The 21531-nt window shown below is 33.8% G+C and overlaps 3 protein-coding genes across 11 annotated transcripts; 2 read left to right on the top strand and 1 right to left on the bottom strand.

Annotated features, from left to right (window-relative positions):
* The first annotated feature begins 2259 nt into the window (after positions 1–2259).
* On the top strand, positions 2260–10126 carry LOC110601915 (AUGMIN subunit 6). The gene is made up of 13 exons (XM_021739315.2): positions 2260–2584; positions 2709–2765; positions 2925–3019; positions 3547–3697; positions 4257–4382; positions 4477–4633; positions 4924–4984; positions 5075–5360; positions 6844–6969; positions 7649–7810; positions 7900–8152; positions 8304–8780; positions 9475–10126. The coding sequence occupies exons 1-13, from the start codon at positions 2369–2371 to the stop codon at positions 9513–9515; spliced, it is 2208 nt and encodes a 735-aa protein (XP_021595007.1). The 5' UTR covers positions 2260–2368; the 3' UTR covers positions 9516–10126.
* Positions 10127–12544: 2418 nt separating this feature from the next.
* Positions 12545–16381, bottom strand: LOC110601833 (glycosyltransferase family 92 protein RCOM_0530710). 9 transcript variants are annotated; one of them, XR_006348684.1, is made up of 5 exons: positions 15952–16381; positions 14137–15721; positions 13522–13639; positions 13338–13412; positions 12545–13236 (listed from the first exon to the last, which is right to left on the bottom strand). XR_006348684.1 is itself a non-coding variant. In XM_021739171.2 (2 exons), exons 1-2 carry the CDS (start codon positions 16076–16078, stop codon positions 14160–14162), a joined length of 1689 nt encoding a protein of 562 aa, XP_021594863.1. In that variant the 5' UTR covers positions 16079–16381; the 3' UTR covers positions 13990–14159. The 9 variants fall into 9 exon arrangements, 1 of the variants encoding a protein (XP_021594863.1); XR_006348685.1 differs by having other exon boundaries at positions 13338–13428; positions 13590–13639; XR_006348681.1 differs by having other exon boundaries at positions 13590–13639.
* Positions 16382–19855: 3474 nt separating this feature from the next.
* On the top strand, positions 19856–21531 carry LOC110602589 (transcription factor MYB20). Its single transcript, XM_021740143.2, has 3 exons — positions 19856–20385; positions 20679–20808; positions 20892–21531. The coding sequence occupies exons 1-3, from the start codon at positions 20253–20255 to the stop codon at positions 21415–21417; spliced, it is 789 nt and encodes a 262-aa protein (XP_021595835.1). The 5' UTR covers positions 19856–20252; the 3' UTR covers positions 21418–21531.

The following is a 21531-nucleotide window of genomic DNA, read 5'->3' as shown; positions in this document are numbered from 1 at the left end:
GTTTGCTTATAAAGTTCACACCGACATTAAAATTAACCTTACTGTAGTGAGTCTCAAGTGCTTGCCAAATCGAAAAACGCAAAAAACTTGTAACAGTCACGATCTTTTCTGAATTTGAAAAGTCATCATTGCTCAAAACAAAATGATTATTTGCTAAATTAAACTACTCTTATAAGTTGATGGCAGTTGTCCTCTCCATTAAAACGATCTATCAAAGGATAAAAGTTATTACCTAAGACATTGTACTATGTTAAGCAGTAAGAATCAACAATCTAGCATTTTTTGGCAAGAAAAAGAGATGATCTCAAATGTAAAGGAGAGTGTATCCAAATGGCAATCACATGTTGATATTCAAAGAAAATATGAAAAAAAATTATTCTCACCATCGCAAAATTTACATTGGGTGGAATGAATTTGTAAATACTTATGAATGTTCACATGACAAGGGAGCTTCTCTAGCAACAGATTCTAGAGAAATATTTTGATTTTACAAGATAGCTTTTGCTTTCATAAGAAATTCTAGAGAGTCATATTCGATCTATGGCCATTTGGACTAAAACCACTTGAATCAATCAATACATTTTTCAATTTGTAAGTCAAACCATAACCTATCTTTATCAAGTAGCTGCTATTTTTGTCTAGATACTATATGAGTCTATCATTTTGTGTATAAAGTCCTATAAAAATTGATAAAATATGGCAGACATCTTCATAGATTTAGTTTAATTTTATTTATCTATTTGTCTTTTAAATTATAAAATAATTTAATATTTATAATTAATATATAATATTTATACGCTCTTATATTATACAAATTAAATTATTAAATAATTAAAAGTTGAAGTATTGATATGCATTCACTATTAGAATTAAATTATTTATAATTTAAAAATTTAAAGAGTAATTAGATTGAATATAAAATTGAGGAATTAAAATGATTTTTTTTTAAATGAGGGCTTTTATTTATAGACTCCTTGAGTTGCAACAGACTCTTTAAAATTACAGACTCTCACACAATTAAAAAAGTTTCCTATGAGAAAAAGTTTCGCTTTGAAAACCTAAGTGAGAAACACTTTACAATAAATTAAAAAAATAATTAAAGAAATTTCATCAATAAATAATTAATAATTTAATTATTAATATTTTAAATTATTAATAATTTATTATATCAATCACTTTTTCATAATTTAGTAAAATTTATTCTATTTAAAAAGTAAATCTTTAATTTTATTCACTAAACTAATTAAAAGACGGTAGAATCGAACTTTTTCTAACAAGCAAGACATGTCAATATCAATGACTTTTGTGTTTATTACTATTGAGCAGTAAATGTGCCGCATACAATTTTAATTTAAGTAATATTACTATTCATTTTGTATAATTTGTTTTGTAAAAATCATTTAAATATTTTTTATACAATTATATAAAATTTAAACCTTTTAAAATATATTTTTTAAAATTAAAAAAAAATTAACTATATAAAAAAATTATTAATTATAAATATTTTTTTAAATAAAGATCGAGATTGAGAAAGTAAGATATAAAATTTTTAAAATTTATTTAAATATATTTATTATTAAATTAAGTCTGTAAGTAAAAATAAAGATTTAAAATTTTATATAAAACGTCACATATCGAAAATTTTTATTGCAATGCCATTACTCATTATTATGGTTTATTATTCAAACTTAACGTTGCATTATTTATTTATATAAAAATTTATACATTATTTATTTGCTTATATTTGGTTAAAAATAAATATATTATTTTTTAATCAATAAATGTATGATTTTATTAAATAATATTTTTATTGATACGAATAGAAATACATTATTAGCACATGAAATTATTCAAAAATATTTTCTTATAAAAGAATATCTCTTACAGTATATAAGAAAAAAACCAAATTAGCTATTATTGGTTTGAAATCGAAAAAAAAAAAAAATTAAAGTAGAGCGATTGACGCATCGAGTTACGACAACGAAACGATTTGAAGTTGGCCGGCATTTGGCAACAGTACTATCCGGCGCACGTTAGCCTTATTAGTTATTTCAAATTCGCCAGAACGTGACTCCCTTGATGGCTTTATTATCCCTCTGGGCCCATTTTCGAAAAGTAAAACCTCAAAATAAACCCCTGTAAATTTCGAAAATATAAAACTTGTCCCATTTCTCTCGTATTAACTTGGGCCCATGTCGCAATTAAGAAACTCCCCAGGGACCTCCATTTTTAAAAAAATTTAAATCAAAATAAAGAAATCGAAAAAAGAAAACCAGAATCAGAGGAAGCAAAGCAGGCAGGAGAGAGAAACGAAGGAGCAGGAGGAGAAACCTAAAGAGAGAGAGAGAGAGAGGAGGTCGGAATTTGGATGACGATGGACAGAGAGAAGGAGAGAGAGATGGAGCTAGAAAGCGCAATGTACACCAATTGCTTGCTTTTAGGTCTGGATCCCAACGTTATCGGACCCGGAGCATCCAACGGCACTCCTCGGGTTGGACACTTCCGCCACTCCAACCCTAAATTGGGCGAGCAGCTCCTCTACTTCATCCTCTCCTCCCTTCGCGGTCCCGTTCAATCTGCTAAAGTATGCATTTTCATACTCGCAAGCCTGCATATGTACAGGAATATTTGTTTTAATTTTATGCTTTTCTGTTTATTACAAGTGTTTGTTCGTTTAGTTTTCTGTTTTTAATGCTGCGATCTTTCAGGATTTCGATAAGGTTTGGCCTATTTTCGATTCTGCACAGTCGCGTGATTTTCGTAAGGTATGGTTAAGGTTTTACATCAAGAGTTTGATTCGGTTGAATTGTGTTTATGTTGGTTCTGAGAATTTAAAATTTGTTTTCGCTGTTTGATTTGATTTAGACTTTTCTTGGAGTTGTGTCTTGTATCGAATTTGAATTGGAAATTTCTTTGGTGGTTAGGTTGTACAAGGGATTATCAGTGAGCTCGAATCTCAAGGGGCGCTTCCAAGGAGCAATTCGAGGGTCTCTTCCCTTGCTACTTGCTGTGGACCGAGGTGGGTCTAGTGATTTACGTTTCTTCTCTTCTATGTTTGGAAGTGAATTAAATTTAGTTTTCTGGAACCTAGGATATATAGATGCAAATGGAATCGTGAGCGCTTCTTGCTTGTTCAACATATTTTAGGCTTCTCCACTTAGCCAATTCATTTGGTTGGAGGCTAGTGGAGGTTTGGTTCTCATAGTGCAAGATGAGTATTGTGAAAATTGCCTTTGTCTATGAATTCATGAGAATGCTGTCAAAATATTTTCCTTGCATATAACCCAATTGACTAAATGAAATGCAGTAGTAAAAGTCATGTTTAACAAGTGCACTTTGTGTCTATTTTGTTTGGGTTTTGCATGTGGATGAATGTGCAAGAACTTGAGAAGTTTTGAGGGCAATAAATCATTAAATCTGAACTTAGATCTGATTCTTGTGAATTATTTAATTGATTAATAAGTAGTTAATTGTGCATGCTAGCATAGTTGGTAACTTGGTATTTTATAGTTTTACTTATGCAGTGAGCTTCCGATGCCATTGCAGGTTTGTTGAACTTCTATGGCAGCTTTCCTTGCATGCTTTGCGGGAGGTTCATAGACGGACATTTGCTGCTGATGTAGCTTCCAATCCATTGCCTGCTTCCCTAACTGATGTAGCCTTTCAGCATGCAGCTACACTGCTCCCTGTAACAAAGGTAATAAAAAGTATGTCATTTGTTTAACTTCTGTTAAAAACACCAAAGCATCAGAAATAAATTTTAATTGATGTACCAGGATGTTCAATGTTGCGATTTCCAGATGGTTTTAATTCACCAATGGAGTAACTTTCATTTGATAGTACAGGCATAATTATTATTGGTTTCATACTTTCAATTACAAATCCTAAAAGCTTTGGTTTAAGATAGAACTTCTAAAGAAGTGTGAAACGTCTCTTATGATCAAAATTATAATGCCAATCACAATTTTAAGGGGTATTAATGATAAGCTTTTGGAGTCCATAAATATGTCTTACTTGAGTAAAAGGGTAGTTGAGATCCTGATATGGGTGATACGTTGTGCTGTGCATCCTTGTCACGTTCAAAAAAGAGAAGGATAATGGGACATGATCTAAAAACCCAAAAGAGGACCAACATCTTGGGTTTGCAAGTTCTTGTTTTTCTCCGTTGGAGTGCTATACTTATTATTTTATGTGTTTTAGTATTTGTGTCCTTTTGAATAGAATTAAGAAGAATTTGATACTCCTATCTTAAACAGGCTAGAATAGCACTGGAACGAAGGAGGTTTCTTAAAAGCGCAGAAACAGCTGTACAGAGACAGGCAATGTGGTCCAATTTGGCTCATGAAATGACTGCAGAGTTTCGTGGTCTTTGTGCTGAAGAGGTAAAGGGGAAATTTCTTGGCATTCTTGTGAAAGTTTCAGCAGACAGCAACTGAGCTTTTTGTTTACCCTTTTCTGTGGAAACCTGGATGCCAGGCTTATTTGCAGCAAGAACTTGAAAAACTGCATGATTTGAGGAACAAAGTGAAATTGGAAGGAGAATTGTGGGATGATCTTGTATCAAGTTCTAGTCAGAATGCTCATTTAGTTTCAAAGGCTACTCGATTGTGGGAGTCTATATTAGCTCGTAAAAGTAAGTTGAAAAGCATTGTCGTTTCCTTTTCTTGTTGCCTACAAAATTTTAACTATGTTAGTGCTTTTTGGGCATTGTGGTCTTCTTCTTCTTCTTCTTCTTCTTTCCCTCCCTTCACACAATCTTTTAGATGTTGCAAACAGCAGCTTAAAACCTTAGTGTTACCGTTATATTGGCCCGAATTGATTTTAACTGAAATCTTAACTTACATTCTAGCTTAAATGATGCTAATTCTGTTTCATTCCCATGATTTCATTGAATAAGCCAGAATATATTGTCACCTTTTGTAGGTCAGCATGAGGTTCTTGCTTCGGGCCCAATTGAGGATCTAATAGCTCATCGGGAGCATAGGTAATAACTGTTGGATGTCATTTTGAACGCTTGAGACTTGAGAGGCTTTTGATTCACCTACAATTTTCATGCTTTGTATTTTCTTTTCAGATATCGCATCTCTGGATCATCTTTGCTCGCTGCTATGGATCAGAGTTATCAAGGTCCTTTTTCGGATACAAATTTAGGTGTCAAAGAACAAGGTGATGGGTTAAATATAAATGTAAATAAGGAAAAGCTGAAGAATTTGGATCCATCTCATCTGCAAGCAAATGGGGATACACATTCTTTGGCAGATGATAGAGGTGGAAGAGTCCAGCCCACTGTTGATGTAGCGGAAATTATTAGGCGTTGGACACATGCATTGCAACGTATTCATAAACAGTCTCTTCATCTGGTACGATATTGTCTTTTTGTGGCCATAAGATTTGTTATCCAATTGGCAATTCGCTAAATTGTAGAAGTTCTCTTTTTCTGCATGTTCTCCATGAAATATATGTGATGCAGTACCCATAAGACAAAGGGAAAGAGAAACAAATCCTCAATTTAATTATCAATCGTAGAAAACAGGTCTCCGCAAAATACCTAGAAGACAGTTACTTGTATTTATATTCCCACTGGTATAGGATTTGGAAGTTGGAACCCTAAACAAGAAAATACTAATTAGGAATCCAAACATTATAACGTCCAAAATAACTAAAACTCAAATTTTCCTAAAATAAGTAATCCTAAAATCTCTAGATGATCCTGCATCAATGTCCTATGCCTTTTTTTCTTTACAATGTATAATCATTAATTTGGTGTGTATTTTGGAATTCAGTAGCGAAATTTTGCTTAAATAGATATTCATGCTATGATGAGCTTGAGTTGACAGGTGAAGTCCAGATCCTTCTTGTGAATTTGTGATGCAAGGAAAAGGAAAAACATATATTAAAGAAAAGTTGTAGCTATTCCAACAAAATTTGTTTGCATAAGCATTTTCATATCTTGAATTCAGATTGAAGTATTTTAACGTAGTTGACATTTTTTTTTCTTGAACTTGAAGGTAAATATGGCATTGCATTTAGGAAAATTTTATTTAAAATGGATGTCTTCCCCTTCCTCTACTTTGCATCATGAAATGGGCTTTCTGATGTTTGTTGGGATGCAATCTTTTGGTCATCTTCTTAGAACATTGGCATAACCCCAATTCTTGAATTACTAGTATAAAGATTATCTTGTTGCTCATTTTTTAGCTAATTTGTTGAAGAGATTGCAAATGTATTTGTGCTTACAAATTTTTATGCTTGGGCAATAATACTATCATCAATATTATATTCCGTGGGATGTCTCGCATGTGCAAGCAAGGTTGTGTTGTTGGATTTTTCCTTCCATTTACCATTCTATCTCTCTCTCTCTCTCAAATTTCTGAGGACGAGCACGTTTTTCCTGGCAGTCTGCTGATTAGTTGTAGAACTTCCATCTCATGGTGTGCTATATATGCTCGAGCTAGCTAGATGTCTTAAGATTGATTGTTTAGTACATTACTTCCTCTGTCTCCTTTCTTTTTCTATCTTTCCATTTTGGGATATCTCTGAATGTTTTGCCAATTTTGATGTTTCCATGCAGAATTTAATGTAATTTGAAAAATTGTCATTAATAAAATTTCTAGAAGATGAAATCTAGGGAAGTTTGGAAAGCAACACATAGATATATTGTCTTCCAAAAATGTTAACAAAATTAGTGCTTTTACCATTAAAAGTTGGGTACCGGATGTGTGTTAAAAAAGGAGAGTAGTGAACTGGATGACAAGATAAATAAAAGTATATTTTAGAATTATCAGATGCTTTTTGAATTTGCCGTTACTGATGTAGTGCTATTGTGCAACAATTATTTTGCAGGCCAAAGCTAATGATGGAGAAGGTCCAGATCTATTACGAATTTCACATGACAGCGATAGAAGTGGCCATACTGAGTCTTTAGCTGCAACTCTTGCTGAACATCAGCAACACCTGGCTAGTTTTCAGGTAAAATGATAATGTCTGTACACCAGTGAAAGAGCTTTCACTAAAAGCTTAAGCACTTCAACTTGAAGTAGGATGATTTCAATTTTCTGATTCCACTTGATGTTGGACTACAACTTTTGAACATATTTGACATTTGTACAGACATATTCTTTGTTTTGTTCTTCTGTGATTTGTGTTGACAATGATAATTATTGGTTCTTTGAGCTTCTGCCTTGCATTCATGGAGCAAGGATGTCAAGCAGTGATTACCGGCCCAAACTGTGAGGGTACATCATATTAGTTGCACGTTGATTTGTTTCTAAGATATTGTCATAGATTTTAATTTTAGAACCTTATAGTTAGGTTAGCTGATTCTCCATGCTTGCTAGTTGCTGTAGCCAGTAATTAGTTCTACCACTTATCTAATAGCAGTAATGTTCATGCTTTTTGCATATTCTTCCTTGGAGATACAAGATTATTGAACTACTGTTTCTTTTTATTTTATTTTATCTTATTTTGCTGTTCCTTTTGAGTTTCTAGCATTTTTGTGATTAGGACCTGATATTTGTTATAAGAATTTGGTTTTAGGTTACTATTCTAAATTGCGCTGCAACTCCTGTATTAATGTTATTTAGATCACTATGTTTTCTTGTGTACTTGATTTCTTGTTGAGTTTCCTGTTTAAATACTTTTCTGTCAGGTGCTTATTAATCAACTCAAGGAAGTTGCTCCAGCAATACAAAACTCAATAGCAGAGTGTACAGAGAAAGTAAATAATATATCGTCCAGCCTTCCACCGATGCCCAATCATCGCGGTCGAGCAACATCACCTGTACAGGCACAGAGCAGTGGAAGGACCTTGGTAACTGTTTGATAATTTTTTTTATGGAAGGCATTGTGCCTGACCTTGTGACTTGTATGGAACTGATTTTTCCTTTTGGGAATTATTAGGAAAGTAGCTCAGATGATGTTACTGAGGTGACTTCAAAAATGTCTACTGTTCATCTGGACAAAGTGTCTGCTAGTCCTCCTGCTTTAAAGCTACCACAGTTATTTAGTATGACCCCAAATTCTTCAGGAAAAAGTGGTAACGTACAGAAGAGACAAACTTTAGCTCTCCAAACCAACCAGATAGAAACTATGTCTGAAAGGAACTCTCTGGACCAACATTTGTCAAATAGTCGCTTAGATAATGTGCCACAAGGTTTGATGCACCTCTTTGTCACTTTGTAATCTTATCCAATCTGAATATACATAAGCTTATTAGCCTGTTGAAGGCATTTCTTTTTTCTGATAAAAAGTTGCCTTTTAAGAGCTTCAGGTGAAGGTTGACTCTTAATTTTGTGTGTTTGTAGACAGTGATAATTTATACGTTCAAAACTTAAAAAGATCTGTAAGAGAAGCAGCTCTATCTGCACAATCCTTGAATTTGGAATCATCTCGAGACAGTCGCACTGATGAAAATTCTGAGCACTTCTTTTTACCTCTAACAACAGCTGGGTTTTCTAGCCTGCACCTAGAAAACAACGTGGCTTCAAGGAGGGGTAAAAGATGGTTTACACCTCAAAAGGACACTGCCTTGCTTGAGAATCATGCTCCTGATAGTCAAGTTGGGGGCAATTACAATGAGATACCGGACATCTTAAATAATTTGGATTGTTTTACAGATTATGGCCACATAAGTGGCGCTCTTTCAGCTGCTGGCTCAAATGGTGCAATGTCTGATGGACATATGTCTTTTTATGATATTGAGGAACCTCATGATCAGGTCTTCTCACCTCCTTTGCTAATGGACACATCACTGTTAGCAGATTCGTTCGAGGATTTACTTGGTATGTTGCTTTACTGCAAGTTATCCCCGTTATATGTATGTTTTGTTCATCATCTGTTTCAGACCTCATTACAGTCCAATCTAGGTGGTGTAATTGACAATGATACTTATATAGATTTTTGAAATACTATTTCTTTTGTGCTAAGCTAGCATGTAGCACGTCTCTGCGTTGGCATGTCATGTTATTTATTCCATACATAAATTATGTTTATATTTTCTTTGATATTGTCGCTTTTTAAAATCTATTGGAACTTGGTTAGTTGATTTCTGACCCTTTCTATTTCTCTTGCACCTGCTCTTGTGTGTATATGAAATGGGTTGGTCAGTTTGTCTTAAGACCTAAAATGTATGTCCAAGGATAATATGTTTGGTCCCCGCCTTGAATTTCTAGGCAAAGTTGATAAGAGAGTTACCTGTGGGAATTTGAGTTTTTTTTACTAAAACAAGACAGAATTTTCTCCATTCTGTACTTTGTTGCTCCCTGGGGCCCCCACAAAAAAAAAAAGAAAAGAAAAGAAAAGAAAAAAGAAAGAAGAGTGACGAAAATTTGCACATCCTTCACGAGTTATACTGATGGCTAAGAGGGAAGTTTTCTCTTGTTCTTTGCTGTGTTGCTGTTGTGTGTGTTTTCTTCCCTTTTTCTTTATTTCCCTTTCTAGATAAAGACAAGTCACAGATATTTAATTTTCTTGCAGCTCCACTATCAGAAACTGAAACTGCTTTAATGGATCATTGAAAGTGGTGTTTAGACACTTTTTCTCTGACCCTTGGGAGATGATTGGTCATTGTGATGGTTTGTTTCATTCATTGATTGAGATTTTCTCCATGCCCACTAATTTGTTGCACGGTGATGCTTGTTTGCCTTCCTCCTTCCTCTTCTGTACCTTGGTGACCTCATTTTTGGCGCAGTTGATATTTTATTGCTTCAGGGAAAATGCAGACCAATTCAGCGCTGCCCTTAATGCTGAACAGCACGTAGAAGTCAAGCTGGCCCTTTCGTTTTGCAACTTGTATGAAGTTCTTGTAGGCCACTATTGAAGCCAATCAGATTATTGTGCTAATTCTTCTGATAATTTGTTTAAGGGGAAATTATTGATTTCAAGATTAAAAAATGAAAATCTTGTGCATTTCCGTTCTTAAACTATGGATATGAGGCCTCAATTCCGCACTCCAATGTGTGCCTGCAGATAGCTGTCAAGATCGATTCTTTATCAACTGATCCTTGTGTATTTGATAGATGTGTATATCAAGGGTATCGATTGTGTATTTAGGCAATTGATAAAAAACAAGAAATGAATCTTTGTTTTTCCTTTTCTTTAATATTTTATATAAGAATAATTTCTTTTCCCTTTTTTTTTTTTAGTTTTTTTCCTCCAATGATGCAATCATGTAGGAAGATGTGGGCTGCTGAATTCAAATTTGTGCTTCGCTGTGATATTTTAATTTGTTCTAAACCAGCATTTTACCTTAGTATAAACTGAACTATTATTGTTGGCATTAACCATGATTTTCTTTTTTGTCTGTATGGCTTCTGTGACTTGGCATGAATGCAACGGTAGCTTTAAGTTGCCATGCTCACTCATATGCTTTCTGAGTTGATTGTATCTGAATTCAGTTTAGGGCATGCTAAAGATTTTTCGATGTCGGGTTTTGTAAAGATTGTTACTTTTTGTTGGCAACTCCCAATACATTTGTAATGCTTACCATTGAAGTTGATCAGAAAATGGATTGTTACTTTTTGTTTGCAACTTCCAAGACATTTGAAATGCTTACCATTGAAGTTGATCAGAAAATGGGACTTAACTCAACTGGTGCCGGAATCTGATGAGTTCATTAATTCTTACAGGTTCTTTTAGTCATTTGAAGTTGTTGATAAGGTAACCGTTAACATCTCCAATTCATGGCCATATAACTGCATGAGGTATTGGATTCTATTGTTGGTAAGTGATAGGATCAGTTTCACTCATTGCAGGTATTCGTATTTGACCATTCTTTTTGAGCATGACATGTCTCAGTTTAGTGGCCCTGAGGGGTGTTGGACAAGCATTTCCTTGGAGTTTGTTATACACTGCAATGATTCAGATCCAGAAGAAAAATAAATGATTAGCATTGTAATCTCAAACTATGTTGGCTATGATGGTGATCCCTTTCTAAGGTCAAGTTTATTTGTCATTCTTGTTATGTCTCTCACTTCAAACCTCATAGTAGCTGATACAATTGATTGTGTATGTGTACGCAACAGAGGCAGTCGAGTCCTCTCTCTTTTTATTATAAAGGCGAATATCTCATAATAAGCAATTGGAGTCGCCTCAACCAAGCAACCCTAATTAGTAGAACTTGCTTCTTTTACTGTTTTTTTTTTCTCAGAGTATATGTCATTAGGCTTATAAGTTGTACAACAAAAAACTAGTTAGATCTAGATGTTAGAAATGGAACTTTAGACGTTTTAGAAGAGAGATTAAGTTTAGACCAAGTTTTTAGCTTTTTTTAATGGTTAAAATAATTTAATAAGTGTTGAATGTAACGATTGAACTCCTATAGATTTAAAAGTGATTGTTGAGAGAATGACTATGAATACCAAGTGATTATTTTCTATGAATTGTAAAATAGATACGAAAAATAATATGATAAAAGATTTCAGTTAATTATAGGCTGTGTCTAGTAAAACACTGAGAGATACAATGGTAACCAGAAGGATAAGGAAGCAAATAATATTATAACAAACAGATGAGGAGAGCTGTCACCAGAAGCAACATTAGTGCCTCCGGTATGAGATGGAGCTGGCACCGGGAACTGAATGCGGTGAGGAGCTGGAGCTGGCTCAGGCACTGCCCCCTTCACATTTAGCTTGCAGTAGCATTGTGTAAATCGTGCAAATTGAGGACAGGTGAATGAATAGTCTTCTGCTTGCCATATCTAATAACTTAACAGACTAAACTCAATTTATTAAGTCTCCTCCTAGAAACTCACAGATAGCTTTATTTCAGATGAGAAGGAAAGATACAGCACTTTACAAAAAAAAAAAATGTTGCTTGCTCATAATTAGGTGTTTCTAATATAAAAATTGACCTTTACAAATCATGAAATAATCAAATGCTAACCTTCTAGAAGAGACTCCATCGCTGCCAGTTTAATAAACATAAAGAGATCATTACAACTTAGTTGCAGTTTCTGTCTTCAAGTATTGTGATGTACTCCATTATACCAGCCAAACATTTGACAGAAGCAAATCTCAATGCGTAGAACCTGTCTAACACCATGAATTATGTTGTTAATCTCTTGGTGCACTTGGGCATACTAGGAACATTTGTACCTAAATGTCCCAGTTCTAGTCTTTAGATGAGAAACTTTAAATTATAATCATCATATATACAACGATTTTATCATCGCCATTGATTATAGTGAGTTTCATGTAAATTCCATTATAATCAACAGTTAAAATCTATCTGTTATTTGTATGGAATAATTTTTCCTTGTTGACGGTTCATGCTGGGTGTTGCCAAATTGGACAAAGCTCATTTAAACGTTTCAAGTTTTTTACTTTTAAGAAGTTGCTGGTTTCAGCATGCCCTTCTGTTTCATTGCACAAATTAAACTTGCTTTTAGTTTAATTTTCTAAATTTCCACTTAACGTTTTGTTTAGAAGTTACAGCTTTTTTATCATGCCTGCTACTTCCTTGTATTAAAGTTTGAAATTCCTGCTTTCCATTTTCTGTTGGAATTCATCAACAAAAAGACATGGAGAGAGGAAAAACCAAGTGATCCTTGCATTATTCAAGCCAGAAGCATGAATTTCATTAAGTCCTGCTTGGTGTCCTCAACAGTCATGAGTGAACTTGATTCCAAATATTGATACAAAAAATAAAACAGATAACTATCAGAAGAAAGTAGGATTAAAAAATAAACATTTGGATTGAAAGAAAGCTAGATTATCCAATTTCAACAAGAAGTAGAACTATATTGGCCGGTTTCCCATGCGAGGGTCGATAGCTCTTGATGCCAAAGCTCTCTAGTTTGCTCTAGCCAAAGAAAGAGATCTTCCTGATTGAGCATGGGATCCTCCAAAGGCCTCCATGAGCTCCTCTCTGCAGCCTTAGCTAATGCAGCATCCTCATCTTGGCTAGTTATCCCTCTTCTGTTCCTTCCACTTGTCTCTCTATTCAATAATAATAGTGTAAGCTCTTCTCTATGCAACCTCTTTGAGCTAGTGCAGAATCTTCACCTTGGTTCAGTTCATCTCTTGTCCTTGCAGTTACATGTCTTCTGGAAATTACTTGGATCCTGGAAGGGCGAATGCTTGAGTTTCTCTCACCAGTATTGATTCTTGTTTCCTGGGTTTCACGATCTGCTTCTCGACTATTCAAGGCCCCAGCTGCCTTTCTTGCTTCAATTTCTTGAGGAAACAGAAGCTCTATTGTGTTCCAAAGAACTGTGTTCACAGTGCAAGATCTCCATTGCTGAAAATTCACACCACAGAAGAAAATATGATAATCATGTAAGCTCCATAATTAAATATCTTACCTACTAAAAAAACAGTTTAATTTAGTGAAGTTCACACCTTATCAGCTGTCCGCACCTTGGACACTTCTTTCCACATTTATCAGCAGCAGACCTTAAGCATTTCTTACAGAAACTGCAAACAACGAAAACTTCTCGGGACTAAGTAGATCAACAAAAATGTCCAAAGAATGGAAATTTCCAATGATTAAATAATTACAATCATGGTTGCTGCATTCTCTTACTAATGAAATCAATATCGCCAAATGGAAATTTCTATAGTTAGTACAGAAGGGTTAAACTTTTTGGTTATCTGTGTCCACAAGAAGTGGTACTAGGTGCAAAGCAAATCTCCAAACAAATCTGCCAAGCATCAAGATGAGTATAATTAGGAAACTAATAGAAAGAAAAAAAATCGTCATTTAATTTCACGAACACATGCTGCTCATGAAAGATCCTGGTCTGCCAAATTTAATTTCTCACTTTCATATCTATTAACCTTACTTAAATTCTTCAATCACCAATTTAGCTTACATATAAAATTTTTATATATTCAAAGAAACAATTCTGGTAATTAAAACTAAACCCCAATTGAATATAATCATAAAAAAATCAAAATAAAATAGAAAATTTACATTAAATTAAATAAAATTTTCTTTGAGTAAGGAATTAGGTAAACTCAAATCTAAATCTATCAAGAAAACTATACATTCTAACAAAAGCATCGAAAGATAACTATCATTTCTCTATATATATCTACAGAAAGAGTTATCTACTCATTGATCTCTACATATTTTTCAACCCAAAACAGAGACTATCCAAAAAAAAAGAAAGTAAAAAAATAAAAAATAACCTTTTACCCTCTCTCCTGATGGAGAAAAACTCAATTTTGCACATCCAGACCACCAGTATCTTCCTGCCATGGCAAAAGCCTTGTTATTGGGTCACTGAACATTTCCAACACTCTATCCCTGAGTCCAGTATCTGTGACCTCACAAAATCTACTGGCCCAATCCGGTGGCTCAACAGCTCTAGTCCCCAACCCAGGGACACGATCCTTGGACCCAACGTTCTGCTGATTTTGCCAATCAACCACATAAGTAGCCACCCTCCTATAAAATTTTTCTTTAAACACTTCCCAGACTTGGTACTTGTAGTGGTTAATCACCAAAACCCCCCTGTCAGCATTCACATGCCTAAACCCGTCCCTTAAATGAAAATGGTGCACCACATTGATCAATGTTGCATTCAATGCCTCAGGTTTCACTATACTCTTGTGTCTCTCTGGCAATATCATTCGGCACGTATACCCCACGGTAACTCCTTCGGTCGGCACGTGTTGGAGCCCTGACGGTCCAAAACTATGGCATGATACACGTAGTTCTCCAACATTACTATTGGATTCGGATTGATTTCTTAGCACATCAAGCAAATTCAACCCATTTGGCAAGTGAAAAAATTCATCCACGTCTATGAACCCAACCCATTCACAAGAAGTTCGTGCCCGTAGTGCACAATGGGCAAACCCCGCCTCTTGGGTCTTGATCCAAGGCCACACATATTTTGAAATATTGTAATTGCTATCCATTAATGACTCTATCACACTATCAATATTATCTTCACTATTATTATCGTAAATGAACCACCGTTGGACCCCAATTCGGCCATGGTACATGACCCATTCCCCAAGGAACCTTGCTTGGTTGCGCAACATTGTGCATATGCACATGTGGTGTGGCTTTCGGGCTTTCAGGTCCGGGTTTGGGTCCAATTGGAGCCGTGGTCTGGCTATAGAGTGTAATGTTCCTCTGCCTTTCACTCTAATTGAGACCTTGATTGAATTGTTTACCTTCTGTGGGTTGCTCAATATGCTCAGAGGCGTTTGGCACCGTACGATCTCTTGGGCTATTGACATGACACTTGATCGTAATAGAAACTTGGGCGTCCTGAAATCCCAGCCGTACAGGCACTCGAATCTTGACGTGTTGTAGAGCTTGTCTGGCCGTAGATTGAGCCCCTTCACAAATACGACTGTGGTATTGTCGCGGTCTAGCAGTGCTTCATACACGAGCGAATCCCACCGGTGGATTGGGCCGGAGTTGATATATCCACCAGATTTCAAGGCAAGAGCAACTACTAAGCCACGTGGACTAAGGGGACACCGTACGATCTGATGATCCGGATCATCACTATCTATTCGATTAGGAGGGCGCTTGAACTGTGGCTGGGCTGATGACGACGAGTCGGTCGAGAAATAAGCACAATCCAAGTCCTCTTTGGTAAATAAGCGAGCTGATTGAGGGTATTTAAGGAAAAGAACAGCCTCGTCTGGTAGTAAAACGGTTTCTCGTATTGAGATAGTATCCGAATTCCCCGGAGACTCGCCGGTTATGGCCCGCAACGCCGGAGGTCGCCATGCATAAACAATTTCCGGGTGAAATTTATCTGTTGGAGAACACAAGAAAAAAAAAAGATTCAACAAAAACAGAGAACAATCCACTAGTAATAAATTTCAGTTTTTCCTCCTTTAAGAAATATTACAATTCTTAACGAAATTTCCAAATTAAACAGAACGAACCAAAAATTACTAAAATAAAAATTAAGGAAATTTAGAGCTTAAACCAAGTTAGTTTGAACTTTACTCCCTAATCATTGTGTAAAGAGAAACGAGTTACCTCCAAACAATATTCGAAAAGTGGAAAAACTGAAGCCTGTGAAGAGGACACAAGAGAAAACAACAAAGAGAGTACACCAAAAGAACCGACTCCACGAAACGACGTCGCGTTTTCTACGGTCCTTCATCGCTGCAAGAAGAAACGGCGGCGGAAGCTTTTGTTAAGAGCAACAGCAACAACCACGAAAAACACGCACAAGACCCCAAAAAAAGCCGAGAAAACCCACTCGTTTATCCTCAAACATGAAGATAGAGGTAAAGAGGGTGTGGTTTTATTTCATCTGAAATTTGTGAGTGTTTTTATTCTACTGAGCACTTGAGCCGTCTACGGAAAGTTTTCTCCGAGACAGAAAGCGAGAAGAAGTCGGCATAGTGGTGAAGAGAGAGAGTGACGGCTAACATCACTCATCATCTGATCTTTGGTGTTTCGACCGTTGATGGGCTTTTATGCGGTCGTTACATTGTCAATCGGGTTGCAATCACAAGTTTCTCTCCAGCTTAATCACAAACATCTAGATCCAGTAGTCTTTCGCCACTTGTCATTGAGTTAAAGAGAAAGGAATTGAAAACTCTCCTTAAAAAAAGAAAGAAACCAAACTTGAAAGTCGAGTAATGGACAAATTATTTTAAATAATAAGTTCTGAATAATAATTATTCAAACCAAATCATGTTATAAATATTAAAAAATATAAATGTGACAACCAAATTATGTTATGTGATTGGCTATTGAAGAATTTGTTTAATGAATTTTTATTTATTAATTTTTTATCTGTATTATAATTTTCATAAAAGGGTTTTTTTTAAGTAGTAACAGTCCCTCTCAATAATATTATTTTTTTAAAAAAATTTTAATATTTTTGGATTACTTAGTTTTAATTAAACTCGAAATTAAATTATTTAGATATGCATACTCGAGTTTTGAAAAAAAAAAATAGGCGTGATGATTTATTGGAGAATGGATATACAAGACACCAGCGTGGCAAGGTGCAAATAGTCTCACCCGCAGGAAAATACGATACCTTTCGTGTTAATTAGTAATGGGAAAAAATATAGTATAATTTAAAAAATGCCAACAAGCCTGCAAGTGGGTCCCAGAAAGCGCAAAATTCTGCACTCGCCACGTCATCCGAGTTGGTAATAGTCCAAGTTGGAGCCTGGGAGACGACTCTAATCGTCAAAAGAGAAAATGGGAGCAAAAACGGGAAAAAGACACAAGTTTCATTACCACCCACCCCCCGTTGTTTCCCTTTTTCAGATTTTAGACATGCTTCATCTCTTTTTTCTCTTTTTTAATTTTTTTTAAAGAAACAAATATTTTAAATAATAATAATAATTTCTTTAATTATTAATATATTATTATTTAATATATATACGCATAATTTTAAAAATAATTTATTAATAAAAAATCAGCATGGAGCGTTTCCTTATTTTGGAAAAGGAAAATAAGAAGATAAAGGAAATTTTTTATTTTCTTTTTTCTCTCATAATTTAACTATTTGAATTAAAAAATTCTTATAAACACACAGTGTATATATTTATCCAATTTAAAATTAAAAAAAATTATTCAAAATATGATAAGATTTATATATTAATATAATATTTTAATTTTTAATTGAAAAATAATTATAATTTTATTAAGTTGATGAAAAAAATTTAGGAATGATCCATATCTCTCACTTACCAAATGAAAAATGGATTTAGTTTGGCAAGGTCGAGAAGCAACGATTGAAAAGTGACAATTATTTTGTATCTGTATGAGTGGCTGTGCCTATTGTGTCGTTGGGCTTAAGCTTCCATCTTCTCAAGGATAGTAAGTGATGTTGCTTTTTATTCAACTTTTTTTTTTTATTTTTAAAAAATTTATTAATATATTTTTATTTAAAAATTATTCAATTAAATATTTCTTTATTTATAAGATTAAAATTTTTAATTATTAATTTTAATAAAAAAATTAAATAATATTAATATTTAAAATTATTATAACTAAATAATATAAATAATTTAAAACTGATAGCCGCTATTTGATTGGTGTCTATGGCTGTCCTCTGTAATTTAGAGGAAAGCTTATTACATTATTATGTTTAGGCTGAAATTTTTATGTATTTTTACTAAACCTTAATTTTTATATATTATGAGATTTAAGTCTATTTTTAATTACAATTTAAATTATTATAAATTACTTTAAAATTTTGAAACATATCATCTTAATAAGAGATGGGACTTAGCTTCTTGAAAGATGTTGCCATATGAAATTATAGCATAGATAAACAAGAAGATTGAGGATGGGAATTAGCTAGAGGTTTGAGGCTTACAACTTATCTTTTCCTCTTATGCAATTTAGTAGGTGGAAACTACTTTTCAGAAAAACACTTTTTATATATTCTAAAAAAACATATTTAAGAAATTAAATGAATGAAAAACATTTTATAATTAAATGAAAAAATTAAACCATGAAAATAACTCCCTTTCAAAATTTAATATTCTTCAGTTCATAATTTTTATCCATTTTTTTATTATTTTAAAATTATTATTCATTTTTTTTAACTACAATAATATTTAAATTGAGTATTATAATTCTATTTAATTTAATATTTAATAAAATTTAATATATTTAAAATAGATATAATTAAAAAATATAATTATATGAGAATTAAATTGTTTTTTATTGCAACGATTTATTTCAAAGAACGGTAGAATTGTCCTTTGTTCTGAACAGTGGCCAACTCCGGATGAATGCTTAAAAGAATAGGCTGGAGGGAGGCGGCGGAGCATGGAGGCAGGAGAATGCAGTGTAGGAAACTCTCCTTGGGCTAGCAATACTTGAATTATGGGTTTGATTTTGCAAGTTGTTATGAACATTGTTAATTTTTTTTGGCCCAATATAAAATAAAACTTCTCAAAGTATGATTTTACAATATAAAATATTTTATACTTTTTAATTTTAATAATTTTATTGCTTGAGTGGATAAAATTTTAATATTTTTAATAATTTTTTATCAATAAGTTTTATTTAGAGGAGCTGAAAATTTTACAATTAATTATATAAAAAGAAAAAAATTTATATAAAATATTAAATTTCTATTAAAATAAATAAATCTATAATTTTAAATTCTCTAAGCAACAGGCCAGTTTTGTTGTCGTCCTCTGTTCCTAACAAACTTGCAAAGTTTATTTCGAACTTGTGTGTTGCGATTGGTTTGGGATTGCTTTTGTGTTTTCAATACGCCACCGTATAATAGTCAATACGCTGCGGTTAGGATGAGCGAGATCTCATATAAATATAAATTTTTGGAAATCGTATAAATTATTTAATCGATTAATATAAATTGAAATGAGTCAGTTTGATATTTTTTAAAAATATTTATATATAAAATAAATATTTATTAAAAATATTTTATTTTTTAATAAATTAATTTAATACGAATAAATTTAAGATATTATTAATACATTGTATAATCTAAATCTAGGGTATTATACATGTAACTCACAGTTCATAGGATGAAGCACCAACGGCTATGGGTGTGTACTGTGTAATCTTGAAAAGATTACAATTGGGAATATTCTTCTACGTACATACATGAACCTTAACCCTCTGGGTTTATAATTAATCATATTATTATATGGCTATGTTCTTATGTGGGAATTTTTAAATGGTTATTTTTTTACTGCTATAATTATAATTGAAATTATTTTTCGAAATTCCAAAAATTTAATCTCGTAACAGTTGCATTTAATAAGTTGTAGGGAATAAACTGGTTCCAAGTCAAGTGAATACATCATTGGAAAGGAGAAGTCTTTCACATAATAGAGAAGAAAGCATCTTCTCTCTTCCCAAAAGATGATAAAGAGTTGCCTCCAACGACAAAACTGGCCAGCTTTGAAGGGGCCAAAGAATCCTACCAATCTCACTATTTTTAATTTTTTTTTTTTTAGCATGCATAAAATTAAAAACCCATTAAGAGAAGACTTTAATTATCTCCAAAAAAATATTTTAATTCTTGTCAACTGAGACGACCCACGTCTGGTTCTTCTTCCCTGTACAAATTTTCTTGCCTTGCAGGACCATTTCCATTGTCTCCAATAAGAGTTCTCCGGGTGGCCATTTTATTATTGTTATTGCTTTTATTTTCAATCATTTCTCTCCCCCTTAGACAGCATCCTCCTTTTTTTTTTAATTTCTCAATGAACTGGCAGCATCTTTGCTTGGATTATAAAAGCTTCAACTCTTCTTTTTTGCTTTTGGCTCTCCAATTCTCAAGAATTCACTTGTTGCTTGCTTAATCTGCTGCAAGATTTGCCAATATGGGAAGACAACCTTGCTGTGATAAGATTGGTTTAAAAAGAGGTCCATGGACTATTGAGGAAGATCACAAGCTCATGAACTTTATCCTTAACAATGGTATCCATTGCTGGCGCATGGTTCCTAAGCTTGCAGGTTTTGACTTCCTCTCTCTCTCCTTTTCTCATTATTGAACTTTTTGTGACGAAATTTTAGTGGAAAAAAATCGTCACTAAAAATGCGTTAAACAGTGAAATTTCACCACTAAACTTTTAGCATCAGTAGTTTTTATAGTGATCTAATGGCGAATGTTAGTGAATTTTATGCTGTTAGTAGTGATTTTTATCCTACTAAAAGCCTAATTTCTTGTAGTGCACTTCCATCCACACACAGAAAGAAGACTTATGAGGGTTTATCTGAAATGTTGGCGTTTTGGTTGTCGTTGATAGGTTTGCTGCGATGTGGAAAGAGCTGCAGACTGCGATGGATTAATTACCTGAGGCCTGATCTTAAGAGAGGAAGCTTTACAGAAATGGAAGAGAATCAAATTATTCAGCTTCACTCTCGTCTTGGCAATAGGTGAGCTAGCTAGTTGATAACCATATATGATGTCTGTTCTTCATGTATAGATTAAGACATGGAGGTCTTCTTTGTTTCGGCAGGTGGTCTAAGATTGCTTCCCACTTCCCTGGTCGTACAGACAATGAGATCAAGAACCATTGGAATACTCGAATCAAGAAGAGGCTAAGGCAAATGGGTTTAGATCCTGTGACTCACAAGCCAATTGAGCAAATGAATAATGAGACAACGCCAGTGTCTCATGATGATCAAGCCATGATCAGTGATTGCTTGGTAACAAAGAAAGCTGATGAGAAAAGAGATGGGGAAGATGAGATAGTGGCAATGGATGATGAAAAATCTGATCTTTTAAGCAATTATGAAATGTTATGTGGAAGCTTGGATTTGGGATCATGGATTAACCAGCTAGAAACCAATACTGCTTCTTACAGTTCTTCATTGTCTGCAGATGAATCTAATAATGTTTCATTTGGTGAGTCTTCATCAGTTCAGGACATGGATTCTGTTCTTTCATGGGGAAGCTTCAATCATCTAGTTGATGATATTTTTTTCATGGAAAATAGCCAGCAGTGTAACATACCAACTGATTCTGTCTTCAAGTACTGTTAATTTCCTGATAAAATTAAAAAAAAATTGAAAGAAAATTGACCAAATGATGATTGTGACCGAGTGTTATAGATATCTTTTCACCCCTTATTATTTGAAGCATTTTTTTTTTCTTCA

The sequence above is a fragment of the Manihot esculenta genome, chromosome 15 (genome assembly GCF_001659605.2).
Source record: "Manihot esculenta cultivar AM560-2 chromosome 15, M.esculenta_v8, whole genome shotgun sequence".
Taxonomy (NCBI): domain Eukaryota; kingdom Viridiplantae; phylum Streptophyta; class Magnoliopsida; order Malpighiales; family Euphorbiaceae; genus Manihot; species Manihot esculenta.
Note: the sequence above shows the minus strand (reverse complement) of the source record. Positions and strands in the feature narration are given on the sequence as shown.